General features: G+C 48.0%; 1 protein-coding gene across 1 annotated transcript in view; it reads left to right on the forward strand.

The window, feature by feature from the left end:
* VPS13D (vacuolar protein sorting 13 homolog D) overlaps positions 1–14432 on the forward strand; it is a gene marked incomplete in the record, with an annotated part of 334001 nt that overhangs the window by 43287 nt on the left and 276282 nt on the right. Inside the window, 3 exon segments of the mRNA XM_077455954.1 lie at positions 540–2747; positions 4991–5142; positions 11278–12309. Of these exon segments, the coding sequence (XP_077312080.1) occupies positions 540–2747; positions 4991–5142; positions 11278–12309 (3392 nt within the window).

The following is a 14432-nucleotide window of genomic DNA, read 5'->3' on the forward strand; positions in this document are numbered from 1 at the left end:
CTTTTTTTGTCCGGGAAATCGGAGAACAGAGATATATATTGGAGTTTATTTACTAAAGCTGGAGAATGAAAAATGAGTCGCACTTCTGCAGAGGAACCAATCGGCTTCTAACCTCAGCTTCTTCAATTCTTTGCCAATAAAACCTGGAAGCTGATTGGTTTCTCTGCAGAAGTGTGACTGATTTTGCCTTCTCTAACTTTAGTAAAGAAGCCCCATAGTTACCTTATCCTACCCCCACCGACCCCTCCCCCGTGATCTTTTGCGGTGGGCTGCTCCTGACATCATCATGCCCATAGACCCGCTTTGTACATGGAGATGTCCGGAACAATCCACTGCTGGGTCATGGGGGAGCGCAGTTTGCAGGGGGGTGGGGGATCGGGTGAGTATAAACCTTCTCCTTGCCCCTGGATAAAATGTGCAGTTGACCCGTGCAGTGGCGCTGTGCCTGCAATTTTCTTTTTTTTTTTTTTTTTGCCCGGAGTTGGGCTTTAACTATGGAGAATACTTCATCTTATTCCTCATTTTTCTTTTCTCAGCAGATCAAGGTAAACAGAAGGCCACAGATCAATTATCTGCAGAAATAAATGATTTAAGTGATGAAGAATACAAAACTCCTCTTGCAACCCCAACAAGCAGCCCTCCCCCCGAAGCGGAGGGCAAAGCGGGGTCTGACACCGCCAGCTACAGCGGGACGGAGCTGAGCGAGGAGCAGCTGGAGGCCTACCTGCTGAGCGATAAAATGTATGAGAAATACTCGCTGTCCTGCAAAGATTTGCAGATCATGGTTGGACATGTGAAGGACAACTGGAAGCATCTCCAGGACAATGAAGTCGGCCCGACTCACGTTGTAGAGAAGTTCAATGTCCACCTACAGCTGGAACGTCGATTGATTTACACGTCCGATCCTCAGTATCCCGGGGCAATACTTTCCGGCACACTACCAGATCTAAAAATTCATATCAATGAAGATAAGATCTTTGCTTTGAAGAAGTGTTTTACCAGCTTGGCAAACTCTGACACCAAGACGTCTGATAATATGCTTCTTAGGAAAGAGAAAATATTCCTCGATACGGAAGGCAATGGAAGGATGAAGGATTCTGTGATGAATCTGACCCAAAGCATTATCACCTTGGAGCAGCACACCCGCGAGGTTCTTGTAGAGTCTAAGCTTCTGCTGGCCGAATTTAAAATCAACTATATGCAGCTTGGTGTGGAAAGCTGTGGGCGGTACATTTCCCTTCTGAAGGTGTTTGGCTGTAATGCCAATCTTGTAAAAAGACCGTATGATATAGACGTGGCCCTGACTGTTCACGGTCTACTTATGGTGGACACCATGCAAACTTACGGTCCTGACTTTGATCTTCTGATGGCTTCCCACAAGAATCTTTGCCTTGACGCGCCAACCGGGAGTCTTCGTGAGAGCAGAGCCCAGTCCCCGGTATCTGACGATGACCTTTCACCATCTGGTCCATTCACATTTAAAAACAAATGTACTTCCTTCGAAAACATGAGCCTAAAAGATCAGGAATCTCTCATCAGACTCGAATACCAGTTTGTCAGCTCCGAATGTCCTTCAATGAACTTGGACAGCTCCTTGCAGGTCATGACTGTCCAGGTCAACAATTTGGACATCATCCTTAATCCGGAAACAATGGTTGCGCTTGTTGGTTTTCTTCAGAAATCTTTTCCAAGAGAGAATGAGGAGGCTAGTCCTCAACCTTTGAAGGACAGTTTTGAAAGCAACTTTACAGAGCAAGAATTTTTTCAGTCAACGTACGAACAGAACACTCGGGTGGCAATTGACATTCACAGGTTAAACATCCTGCTCTTCAGGACCATTAATACCCCGGATGGAAGAAGTAGTGGAAAGAAGATCGCCACGGCCAGCATTGGTGGTACGAGGGTGAACGTCGCTCTAGGGACTAGATTTGATGTCAATGGCTCTCTCGGCTGTCTCCAACTTATAGATCTCGCCCAGGATTCCTCAAAAAACCAATATGTGATCAGCATTGGCAACACAGCTGCCTATGAAGGCCAAGGATGTGATGCCGAGACCCTGGAGGCCATGTTTGTTAAACGAGACTCCCAACATATTCCGATGGAGGCGCTGAGTTTTACTTTTCTTGAAAAGTCCAAAGAAGAATTTGCACTTAATCTTAAAATGGCGTCTTTGCATTATAATCATTCAGCCAAGTTTTTGAAAGAGCTGACCCTATCGATGGATGAGCTGGAAGACAATTTCCGGAACATGCTAAAGACTGCAGCCTCAAAAGTCTCCTCTGTGCTGGCCACCAAAACCGCCGAGTACAGTGAGATGGTGTCGCTCTTCGAAACTCCCCGCAAACACCGGGACTCTGTACAGTATGAAGCAGATGAATATGATGGGTTCAGCCCCGTCAGTGCCAAGATGGATACAGTGAAACTCATTTTGAACATTAATATAGATTCTCCGGTTGTGTCCATCCCCCGCACTCCCGGTAGCACAGAACTTCTTGTTGGACACCTCGGGCAGATATCTATTCAGAACTTTGTGTCGGATGAGGATCACTCGAGCAGTGACCGATTACACGTTGAGATCAGAGATATAAAGCTCTACTCCTTGAACAGCAATGTTCTCTCTCATAAAGAATACCGGCGTTCAGAATCGGAATCCTCGCGGTCCATGTCCGGCTCAGCCAGTGTCGGCAGCCAGGAGGAGGCGCATTTCACTCGCCATGATTTCTTCGAGTCTTTGCAGAAGAATCAAGGTGAGTTTTATTATATTTCATATCTTCATTTCATGGCTTTGTATAAAGAGTAGTGGCAACTAGAATGCAGATCTGCTGTCTGTCAGACAGCGCAATCGGCATCCTTTCTGAGAAATTGCTGAGCTTGGAAGTGTAGCACTACCCCCGAAGGAGCTGCTGGTTAGATTTGGGCTTACTGTTACCTTCTGTTCTCCTCGTTGTGCGTCTAGGGGTGTCCCGTGGTAGATGGCCCAGTAACTCGAGAGACCAACAACAGATCCACTTGAATGGATTTTATTTGCAAAACATAGACAATGAAACATTCTCATGAATTGGGATCAGAGGGTTAGGAAGGAAGTTCAGGTCCTCTTTGTGTCAAAGTCAATAATGAAGAACTTTCTTACTATGACTGCATCCAGAGAACAGCCAATCACAGCTGGATGATCACTCAGGTTGGACAGTCCGTCTCTCACCAGGTCTCGCAGCCAACAAGGTGCTTCCTCAGGAACAAGTCTCTGCCACAGACGTTGTTGTAGAACATGTAGGGAAACTAATCTGTAGAACACTTGTAGGATATCCGGATCTCTCAGCCAGTTTGGCAATATCCACAAGACCAGATTCTCTCGGGTACTTCAGCCCTTCCAGGCTCTTGCTAAGAAAACCAACCCGCACGTGGTGTTCTTCTGAAGAGTCCTCCCCTGGAATGCTTGAAGTCACTGGGTCTTTCCCCAATCGGAGACGGCACCCAACCACCTCAGAATCCTCCTTTAGTTTCTCGGGGCTAGCCAGCCCCAAGACTACAAGATCGAGTGGATCTGCACCCCAGGCCATTGCCTTCCTGGGGGCTGATCAGGAGGACCAGGACCATGAAGTCGGCACATCATTCTGGACCGGAACCCCGAACCACGTGACATCCACATCTTAAATACCCTCTCCCAGAAAGCACAGCGAGAGCGCCACTCCCACTGGGCAGGCTCTGAGAGAGAGAGAGTAACTTAAAGCGGACCTCCACCATGAAGTGGAAATTCCGCTCATCTGATTCCCCCCCCCCTCTGGTGCCACAATCGGCACCTTTCAGGGGGGAGGGGGGTGCAGTTACCTGGATAATCCAGGTATCTGCACCCACTTCCGGGACAAGACCGCTGCAGATGCCCCCCCACACATTTCCCAGGACACAGCGGGGACCAGTAGAGACGCGCAGCGCGACTCGCGCATGCGCAGTAGGGAACCGGGCAGTGAAGCCGCAATGCTTCACTTCCCGATTCCCTGACAGAAGATGGCGGAGGGGCAGCAGAGAGACGAGCGATTGCTTGTCATCTGCCGCCGACATCGCTGGACCCCGGGACAGGTAAGTGTCTATTTATTAAAAGTCAGCAGCTGCAATATTTGTAGCTGCTGGCTTTTAATATTTTTTTAAAAGGTGTAGTTCCTCTTTAAGCACCTAACCAGACCATAGTTCCATGCCTGCCAGAAGAGACAGCGCCCCCTGTGGCCAGGCTGAACATCTCACAGTCCAGTCAGACTGATGCTGAAGTCTAAATTTAGCCAATTGTACCCAAAGCAAACTTTGAAAAACGCATAGCGTGTGCTCTTCAGGAGCCGCCGCTACAGAAAGTTTTGCTTTGTTACACTTTCATGGTTTTACATCCGTTGGGGGGGTAAGCAAAGAAGACTGGTCTGTTCTCCATCGGGAAGCAAGTCAGCAGAAAATAAATACACATACAATACATCTGTGCATTACATGCTCCTTTCACCGTATTTTATCTCTGCGAAGGTTCTCTGAGTACAGAAGAATACCCGATAATCTGTCCAAAATGCACTCTGCTCCTGAGTCCTGCTGTGAGCAACACAACACAGACTGAGTGGTGTCAGCCCTGCCCAGTTATCTTTTGCCAAATTGTTCAGTCCCACCTACTATCCCATCTCTAACACATAAGGGCTATTCATTCTCTAGTCCCATTCTAAGAACTTGGAGGGCTAATTACTCTCCTTGAGATAACGCAGGAGACATGTAGAGAACACAGGTCAGCTCTGATTTTCTGACACAATCGATATGCTACTATTATTGATCAGATCTAACCAGACACTTCAAGTTGATATGTAACAGACTAAAAGAGAGCAGATAGGAGAAGCTCTTTGTTTGGGTTTATTCAAGGGAGCTCTATTTAGAGGGTTGTTCGATATTCCTGGATACTTTTGTGAGCTTTGTTGTGGTTTTCACATTTATGACCCGCAATTGTAAAATATCGTATTTTATTCTCCAGCTTTCCATATATTACACAACACGACCATACAGTTCAAAATGGAGAAGTTTAATATAGAAAGAGACTGCCAGGTGACCTTTCCATTCAATGAAGACCCTTTAGCGGTGGAGAGCATCTTAAAGATTCAGGGAAATCTGGTCAATAATGTTCAGGTAAGTCTGTTATTATTGGGGTTGTGTGGGTGGGAGAGGAAGGTGCCCTCAGTGGATTGCTAAGAGTTACAACTACTGCTGGGGATGGGTTCATGATTGGACCTGACCTTCATATTCTTCATTGCTGGGGATGGTTTCATGACTGGACCTGATCTTCATATTCTTCATTGCTTTAGATGTGTTTATGATTGGACCTGATCTTCATGTTCTTCATTGCTGGAGATGTGTTCATGATTGGACCTGACCTTCATATTCTTCATTGCTGGGGATGGGTTCATGATTGGACCTGATCTTCATATTCTTCATTGCTGGGGACGGGTTCATGATTGGACCTGACCTTCATATTCTTCATTGCTGGGGATGGGTTCATGATTGGACCTGACCTTCATATTCTTCATTGCTGGGGATGGGTTCATGATTGGACCTGATCTTCATATTCTTCATTGCTGGGGACGGGTTCATGATTGGACCTGACCTTCATATTCTTCATTGCTGGGGATGGGTTCATGATTGGACCTGACCTTCATATTCTTCATTGCTGGGGATGGGTTCATGATTGGACCTGACCTTCATATTCTTCATTGCTTTAGATGTGTTTATGATTGGACCTGATCTTCATGTTCTTCATTGCTGGAGATGGTTTCATGATTGGACATGACCTTCATATTCTTCATTGCTGGGGATGGGTTCATGATTGGACCTGACCTTCATATTCTTCATTGCTTTAGATGTGTTTATGATTGGACCTGATCTTCATGTTCTTCATTGCTGGAGATGGTTTCATGATTGGACATGACCTTCATATTCTTCATTGCTGGAGATGGTTTCATGATTGGACATGACCTTCATGTTCTTCATTGCTGGAGATGGTTTCATGATTGGACATGACCTTCATGTTCTTCATTGCTGGAGATGGTTTCATGATTGGACATGACCTTCATGTTCTTCATTGCTGGAGATGGTTTCATGATTAGACCTGACCTACTTATTATTCTTTGCTGGAGATGTGTTCATGATTGGACCTGATCTTCACATTCTTCGTTGCTGGAAATATGTTCATGATTGGACCTCACCATTATATTCTTCATTGCTGGAGATGTGTTTGTGATTGGACCTCACCAGTCAGGTTTGAGCTCCTGGACCTATTTGCTGAGAAAAAAGCCCTGCAAGAAAAAACGTTTTTAGTCTGGGGTCCCGAGTCAGCGAGTCATTGTGCCCCCCCCCCCCCTTTTCATAATTGCATTTATATAAAGCTTGCGGACCTGCTTGGACTTTCCAGGTACTCCATAGGTCTATTACACATACACATTATATAGTATAGCAAATCTTTCATTGTATTGGAACAATCATACATGTTATAAAGCCGTGCTTAGAACATTCTCCTGGAAAGCCTGTTTGAAGCCTTAGTACATTCTAGAAGAGTCCTAGTAATTTCCATAATACACCTTCTTGTATTGTCCTGGATATCCACCTATCAGAGCGTTCACTGTATCAATAGGCTCCCATTTCAGTCTTTCCTGCTGATTGCAATGATGGGGCCCAATCACGTTCAAGGAGCCTCATGGGTCAGTTGATCCTCTTCATCAGGATCTGTGGAGAAATTGATGGAATGATTAAAGGTGTTCCATTGCCATAGAATCCCCAGGAGAAGACGCCATAGGAGAGAACAATCCGGGGAGTCTTATCCACCATCAGGACACACGGCACAGTGAAGGATTCTCCGTTCATCTATGTCCACATCTCCCCATGCTAAGGTATCCTCTTGTATCATGGGCCAGCCCGTGTAATATATGCTCCCCAAACCTGTTGGTTGATATTTGGGGGGTTTTCATCACATAAAGGGCAGCCAATAGACTGTGACCAGGATACCAACGCCATGTTTATTTCATTGTCTTTGTTTAGAATCCCTTCAGCTGATTGCTGTATTCTCTGAATGACATTGTGTTCAGGCTCCTGTGCACATTTTCTTCTGTAATGTCTTTGTATAGCCCTGAAGGCATGGCATAAATTCCTGCTTCTCCTAACCTCTGGTGACATATCCCCAAACCCTGAGCCTCCATCATCTGTCTTTGCCCAACACTACCCATCCCCCTACACCCTCTGGCATCAGCCGCTACCCACAGAACTTGGTGTCTATTCTTCTTCTTTCCATAACCAGCCCCCCTTTTCCTGTGTCCTTTGGCATGCACGCTCTTCCTGTAACAAACTCGCCGCCTTCCATGACCTCTTTAAAGGAATTTGTGATAAACTAGTTGCCATTACTGAGACCTGGCTTCATGAGATACGACTTCTCCTGCTTCCCTCTCCCATGGTGGCCTTCTCTGGACTCGCTCCCCCACACCAAGTGGATGGAAGGGAGGTGGAGTGGGAATCCTTCTAGCCCCATGCAGCACCCATCAGGTTCTTCACCCACCTCCCTCTCGTACCGTCTCCTCTTTTGAGGTACATTGCATTCGTCTATTCTCTCCCATTTCTCTAAGAATTGTTATAATCTACCGGCCCCCTGGACCAGTATCAGCCTTCACTGATGACTTCTCTGCTTGGCTACCCTACTTTCTCTCTCCTGAAATCCCCACAATTATTCTCGGTGACTTCAACATCCCTGTTAACATTAACACTACTATTACTTCTAAACTTCTCAGTCTAACCTCATCGATTGCCCTGAAGCAATGGATACAGACTCCTACTCACTCCAACGGCAAGACCCGGGACCTTGTCTTCTCCTATCTGTGCACTCCGTGCAACCTCTCCAACAATCCTCTCCCACTCTCGGATCACCACCTTTATTAGTTTTGCTCTCTCCCGGCCTTCCACCTCCTCTCCCTCCAACCACCTAACAGTTACATGTAGAAACCTTCACCACCTCAACCCTTCTCTTCTCTACTACTGATCACCTCTATTACAAAATCTCACCCCTGTCCTGCCCCAACCAAGCCACTTCCATCTACAACAGCTCACTGTCTTCCTCCCTAGACAAGCTCGCCCCCCCTCACTACACGTAGAATCAGACCCCGACTGCTATAACCCTGGCAAACAGATGACACCAGACGTCTCAGAAAACGGAGCCGCGCTCTTGCGCATCTGTGGCATAAGACTAAGTTCCAGGAAGACTTCACACAATATATATCTGCCCTCCTAAAATACTATTCCTGCCTCCACACTGCCAAACAGACCGACTTTATCACACTCATTAACACCTTCTCATCCCGTCCACGTCAACTCTTCTCTACCCTCAACACTCTACTCCGTCCTCCACCCACCAACTCGCTCACTGCCCCAGAGATCGCCAATCACTTCAAAATTAAGATTGATACAATTCACGAGGAGATCTCCAACGTGCAAAAACCTCCCCCACGCAACACCCCATGCCCACAGATACGATCATTACTTCCCTCATTCAACCCTGATAGTATTAATGAGGTTGCTATCTAATGCTCATCTAACCACCTGCCCCCTGGATCCTCCTCCCTCGCAAATGCTACTCTCATCCTCTGACTTGATTCTATACTCTCTAACTCACATTTTTAACCTCTCCTTCTCTTGTGGCATCTTCCCAATCTCTCTAAAACATGCGCTAATCACCCCCATACTTAAAAAGCCGTCACTGGACCCCACCAATCTTAACAACCTACGTCCCATCTCCTTACTCATGTTCTCCTCCAAACTTCTTGAAAGACTGGTCTACAACCGACTGAGTGATCACCTGACCACGAACAAACTTCTTGATCCCCTTCAGTCCGGATTTCGCCCTCAACACTCCATGAAAACTGCTCTCCTTAAACTCTCAAATGACCTACTAATGGCTAAAACCAATGGACACTATTCTGTACTACTTCTCCTGGATCTCTCTGCTGCCTTTGTCACAGTGGACCACCTCTTCCTCCTCAATAAACTCCACTCCTTTGGTCTTCGTGACTGTACTCTTCGCTGGGTCTCATCCATGTATCCCACCGCTCCTGGGGTCTCCCAAGGTTCTGTTCTTGGACCTCTCTTTTTATCAATCTACACCTCCTCCCTTTCTCTATCTCTCCACCCCCCCCCAGCTCTCACCCATCACCAACTTACTAGAAAACATATCAGCCTGGATATCGCATCCCTTCCTCAAACTCAACCTATCCAAAACCGAGCTCCTGATATTTCCTCCCTCAGGTGGCGCTTCCCCTGATTTCTCTGTCAATATCAACAGCTCAGCTGTCACCTTGTCCCCCCCCCACGCCGAGGTCCTCGGTGTAATCCTGGACTCTGAACTAACCTTTCAGCCCCACATCCTATCCATATCCAAAATGTGCCGCCTCAACCTCCAGTACATCTCCAATATACGCCCCTTCCTAACCAATGTCCCCACCAAGCTTCTAATCCACTCCCTGGTCATCTCTCCCCTCGACTACTACAACTCTCTCCTCATTGGCTCACCTATAAATAGGCTCCTCCCCACTTCAGTCCATCATGAATGCTGCTGCCAGGCTCCTCCACCTCACAAACCGCTCAGCGTCTGCTATACCCCTCTGCCAATCCCTCCATTGGCTGCCACTCAGTCACCGAATTAAATTCAAGATACTAAATATAACTTACAAAGCCTTCCACAACTCAGCCCCCAGCTACATCACTAACCTGGTCTCTAAATACCAACCTAATTGTCCTCTTTGCTCCTCCCAAGACCTCCTCCTGCTCTCGAACTCCCTCGTCGCCTCATCCCATGCTCACGTTCAGGACTTCTCCAGAGCCTCTCCCATCCTCTGGAATGCTCTACCCCAATCTGTCTGACTATCTCCTACTTTATCCACTTTGAGCAATCCCTGAAAACTCATCTCTTCAGAGAAGCCTGTCTGCCCCCCACCTAACAACTCTACATTTATCTTCTCCATCGGCCCATCCCCCACAGTTATTACCTCTTGTATCTCTCCTGTTTCAAAGTGTATTGTATTTGTACTGTCTACCCCCAAGTTGTAAAGTGCTGCGGAAACTGTTGGTGCTATATAAATCCTGAATAATAATAATAAAGGAAGATTTAAAAAAAAAAAAAGAAAAAATACCAAACGTGTCTATACTTATTTGCACTGTCCAGTAGAATTGCCCAGAGCGGCCGCAAACCTCCTCTCTGTCCTGTGCCCCCATGGGAAGACGTGTGTGTGTGTGTGTGTGTGTGTGTGTGTGTGTGTGTGCGTGTGTGTGTGCGTGTGTGTGTGTGCATGCGTGTGCTTGCTCTTGAGCCTCCCTGCTCTGTTTTTTTTGACACAGACAGTGTGACTTGGCCCCGCCCCCTGCTCCCTCGTCACTAGCTTTGATTGACAGCACTGGGAGCCAATGGTTCTTGATGTCCCGGCAAAGCCAGGGAGACCTGGAAGTGACAGGAGAGAAGAGCTGCAGGCTTCCACAGTGCTGGATCCAATGAGAGCTCCGGTAGGACGACGTCATTCAGAATGGTGCCGTGGGAGCAGGGGCACCGGCTGCAAGGAGGCAGCCTGGAAAAGGGGTCCACAAGACAGGAAATCAGTGTAGACGTAGGTGAGTGGGCTCGTTTAGGGGGAGGGGAGAGTCCTCTTTAATCTCTGTTTCTCCAGGACAGCTGGAATTTTCAGTACTGCTTTGTCAGGGCTGGGCTCTTAGCAGCTCCTTTCTCTGTGCTCAGGCTGCTCAGCTGCCGGATAATTACCAGCAATCATTCATCCCCTCAATGGCTCACCTGGTTATCCTTATCTGCTCGTCAGTCCCGCCTACAACCAGTCCCTTCTGGCTATTTAAACTGCCTTGTTCATTCCTTTCCTGCCTTTCCCTGGTCAACATATCTAGAGAATGTCTGTGAAAGACTTTGCCCGGCTGACATCCCTTCTGGTTCCTGATCCTGTTCTTCTGCCTCTGACTGTGCTGATCTCAGGTTTCCTGATTACTGGCCTGTCTGACTACCTGCTTTCGTTACCGATCCCTGGCCTTATGTTTTGACTACGTTTACTGATCTGTACCATTTTTTTATCATTATATTTAAAGGTGTGATTTTTTTTTTTATTGCATTTCTGTCTGATTCATGGTTCCTGACAGGCTTTTGCATTGAGTGTTACATGTTCTGTAGGTGTTATAGTAATAATATAAATATATATATAAATATAATATAAATGATCTTGTTTTCGCTCCCTGCAGGTGGTTCTGGCAAAGCACGTGTATGAACAAGTCCTGCAGACTCTGGACAACTTGGTCTACAGTGGAGATGTGAATAAGATGCCTCCATCCTCCACCAGCACCTCAGGTCCCACCACCCCTGATAAATCCGCTCCTAAAGCTGCTGAGGTTTTCATTGAGCAGAAAGAGACCCATTTGTTCAAAGCTCCTTACCTTCGCTCCATAGCCAGCCAATCCGTGTCTACTCAGGAGGTCAAGCCCTTTACTCAGATTCAGGCCAATTTCAGCATCTCGGAGCTCCAGATCCAACTGAGCGGCGATCTCACACTCGGTTCTCAAGGTCTCGTCAGTCTGAGATTTCAAGACTTTGACATTGAATTTAATAAAGAGCACCCCCACACCCTGGCCATACAGATAGCCTTACGTTCCCTTCTGATGGAAGACTTACTGGAAAAGAATCCTGACTCAAAGTACAAGAATCTGATGGTGTCACGGGGAGCTCCAAAAACATCAAGTTTGGCCCACAAGGAATATTTGTCACAGTCGTGCCCATTGGTGTCTCATGTGGAATATCCGGACATGCCGCGGTCTCTTCCTTCTCATATGGAAGAAGCACCAAACGTCTTCCAGTTATATCAAAGACCAACCAGCACTTCCCGCAAGAAGCAGAGGGAAGATGTTGATTCGGAGTACCCATTAACTCCCCCACCTTCTCCGACATCAGAGAGGTCCAAGCCATCCTGCCTGAAGGACGACTTTGATGACTCCTTGGTCCACATTAATGTGCTCTTGGTGGACAAAAAACACCCTGAATTCTCCTCAAAGTACAAACGCGTTAATCGCAGTGTGAATGTGGATTTCAACTGCCTTGATGTGTTAATTACACTGCAGACCTGGGTCGTCATTTTAGACTTTTTTGGAATCGGGTCAACAGCTGACAATCATGCCATGAAGCCCGAGACATTGGACAGCCGACAGGCCATGAGATCAGAAATGACCTCCAGCGTTGGCACTCCTGTCCAAGAACAAACTAATACCAAAATGGATCTGAAGGTAATAGTAAACCCCGGAGGAACATACTGGAAGTCCTCCATAGGGAGCCAAGCGTTCCATCGCTTTTCTACTTCACACACACACAGGGTCCACATCCGTGTCTGCTCACCCTACCGAGGGACAGAGGACCTAAACTGACCAATACAGACACACACACACACAGACACACACAGACACACACACACACACACACACACACACACACACACACACACACACACGGGGTCTACATCCGTGTCTGCTCACCCTACTGAGGGACAGAGGACCTAAACTGACCAACACACAGACACACACACACACGGGGTCTACATCCGTGTCTGCTCACCCTACTGAGGGACAGAGGACCTAAACTGACCAACACACACACACACACACACACACACACACACACACACACACACACACACACACGGTCTACATCCGTGTCTGCTCACCCTACTGAGGGACAGAGGACCTAAACTGACCAACACACACACACACACACACACACACACACACACACACACACACACACACGGTCCACATCAGTGTCTGCTCACCCTATCGAGGGACACACACACACACACACACACACACACACACAGGGTCCACATCAGTGTCTGCTCACCCTACTGAGGGACAGAGGACCTAATCCGACCAACACACACACACACACACAGACACACACACACACAGACACGGTCCACATCAGTATCTGCTCACCCTACCGAGGGACACACACACACACACACACAGGGTCCACATCAGTGTCTGCTCACCCTACTGAGGGACAGAGGACCTAATCCGACCAACGCGCGCGCGCGCACACACACACGCACACACGCACACACGCGCACACACACACACACACACACACGGTCCACATCAGTGTCTGCTCATCCTACAGAGGACCCTGTGTGTGTTTTTAGGTCTTCTGTCCCTCAGTAGGGTTTGCAGACACTGATGTGGACCCTTTTGTGTGTGTTGGTTGGTCAGTTTAGGTCCTCTGTCCCTCAGTAGGGTGAGCAGACACTGATGTGGACCCTGTGTGTGTGTGTGTGTGTGTGTGTGTTGGTTGGTCAGGTTAGGTCCTCTGTCCCTCGGTAGGGTGAGCAGACACTGATGTGGTCTCCTGTGTGTGTGTGTGTGTGTGTTGGTCAGGTTAGGTCCTCTGTCCCTCGGTAGGGTGAGCAGACACTGATGTGGACCGTGTGTGTGTGTGTGTGTGTGTGTGTGTGTGTGTGTGTGTGTTGGTTGGTCAGGTTAGGTCCTCTGTCCCTCGATAGGGTGAGCAGACACTGATGTGGTCTCCTGTGTGTGTGTGTGTGTGTGTGTGTTGGTTGGTCAGGTTAGGTCCTCTGTCCCTCGGTAGGGTGAGCAGACACTGATGTGGTCTCCTGTGTGTGTGTGTGTGTGTGTGTGTGTGTTGGTTGGTCAGGTTAGGTCTTCTGTCCCTCAGTAGGGTTTGCAGACACTGATGTGGACCCTTTTGTGTGTGTTGGTTGGTCAGTTTAGGTCCTCTGTCCCTCAGTAGGGTGAGCAGACACTGATGTGGACCCTGTGTGTGTGTGTGTGTGTGTGTGTTGGTTGGTCAGGTTAGGTCCTCTGTCCCTCGGTAGGGTGAGCAGACACTGATGTGGTCTCCTGTGTGTGTGTGTGTGTGTGTGTGTGTTGGTCAGGTTAGGTCCTCTGTCCCTCGGTAGGGTGAGCAGACACTGATGTGGACCGTGTGTGTGTGTGTGTGTGTTGGTTGGTCAGGTTAGGTCCTCTGTCCCTCGGTAGGGTGAGCAGACACTGATGTGGACCCTGTGGTGTGTCTGTGTGTGTGTGTTGGTCAGGTTAGGTCCTCTGTCCCTCGGTAGGGTGAGCAGACACTGATGTGGACCGTGTGTGTGTGTGTGTGTGTTGGTTGGTCAGGTTAGGTCCTCTGTCCCTCGGTAGGGTGAGCAGACACTGATGTGGACCCTGTGGTGTGTCTGTGTGTGTGTGTTGGTCAGGTTAGGTCCTCTGTCCCTCGGTAGGGTGAGCAGACACTGATGTGGACCGTGTGTGTGTGTGTGTGTGTGTGTGTGTGTGTTGGTTGGTCAGGTTAGGTCCTCTGTCCCTCGGTAGGGTGAGCAGACACTGATGTGGACTCCGGTGAC

The sequence above is a fragment of the Lithobates pipiens genome, unplaced genomic scaffold, assembly GCF_037356315.1.
Source record: "Lithobates pipiens isolate NorthernLeopardFrog02 unplaced genomic scaffold, aLitPip1_a1.2 Scaffold_27, whole genome shotgun sequence".
NCBI lineage: Eukaryota > Metazoa > Chordata > Amphibia > Anura > Ranidae > Lithobates > Lithobates pipiens.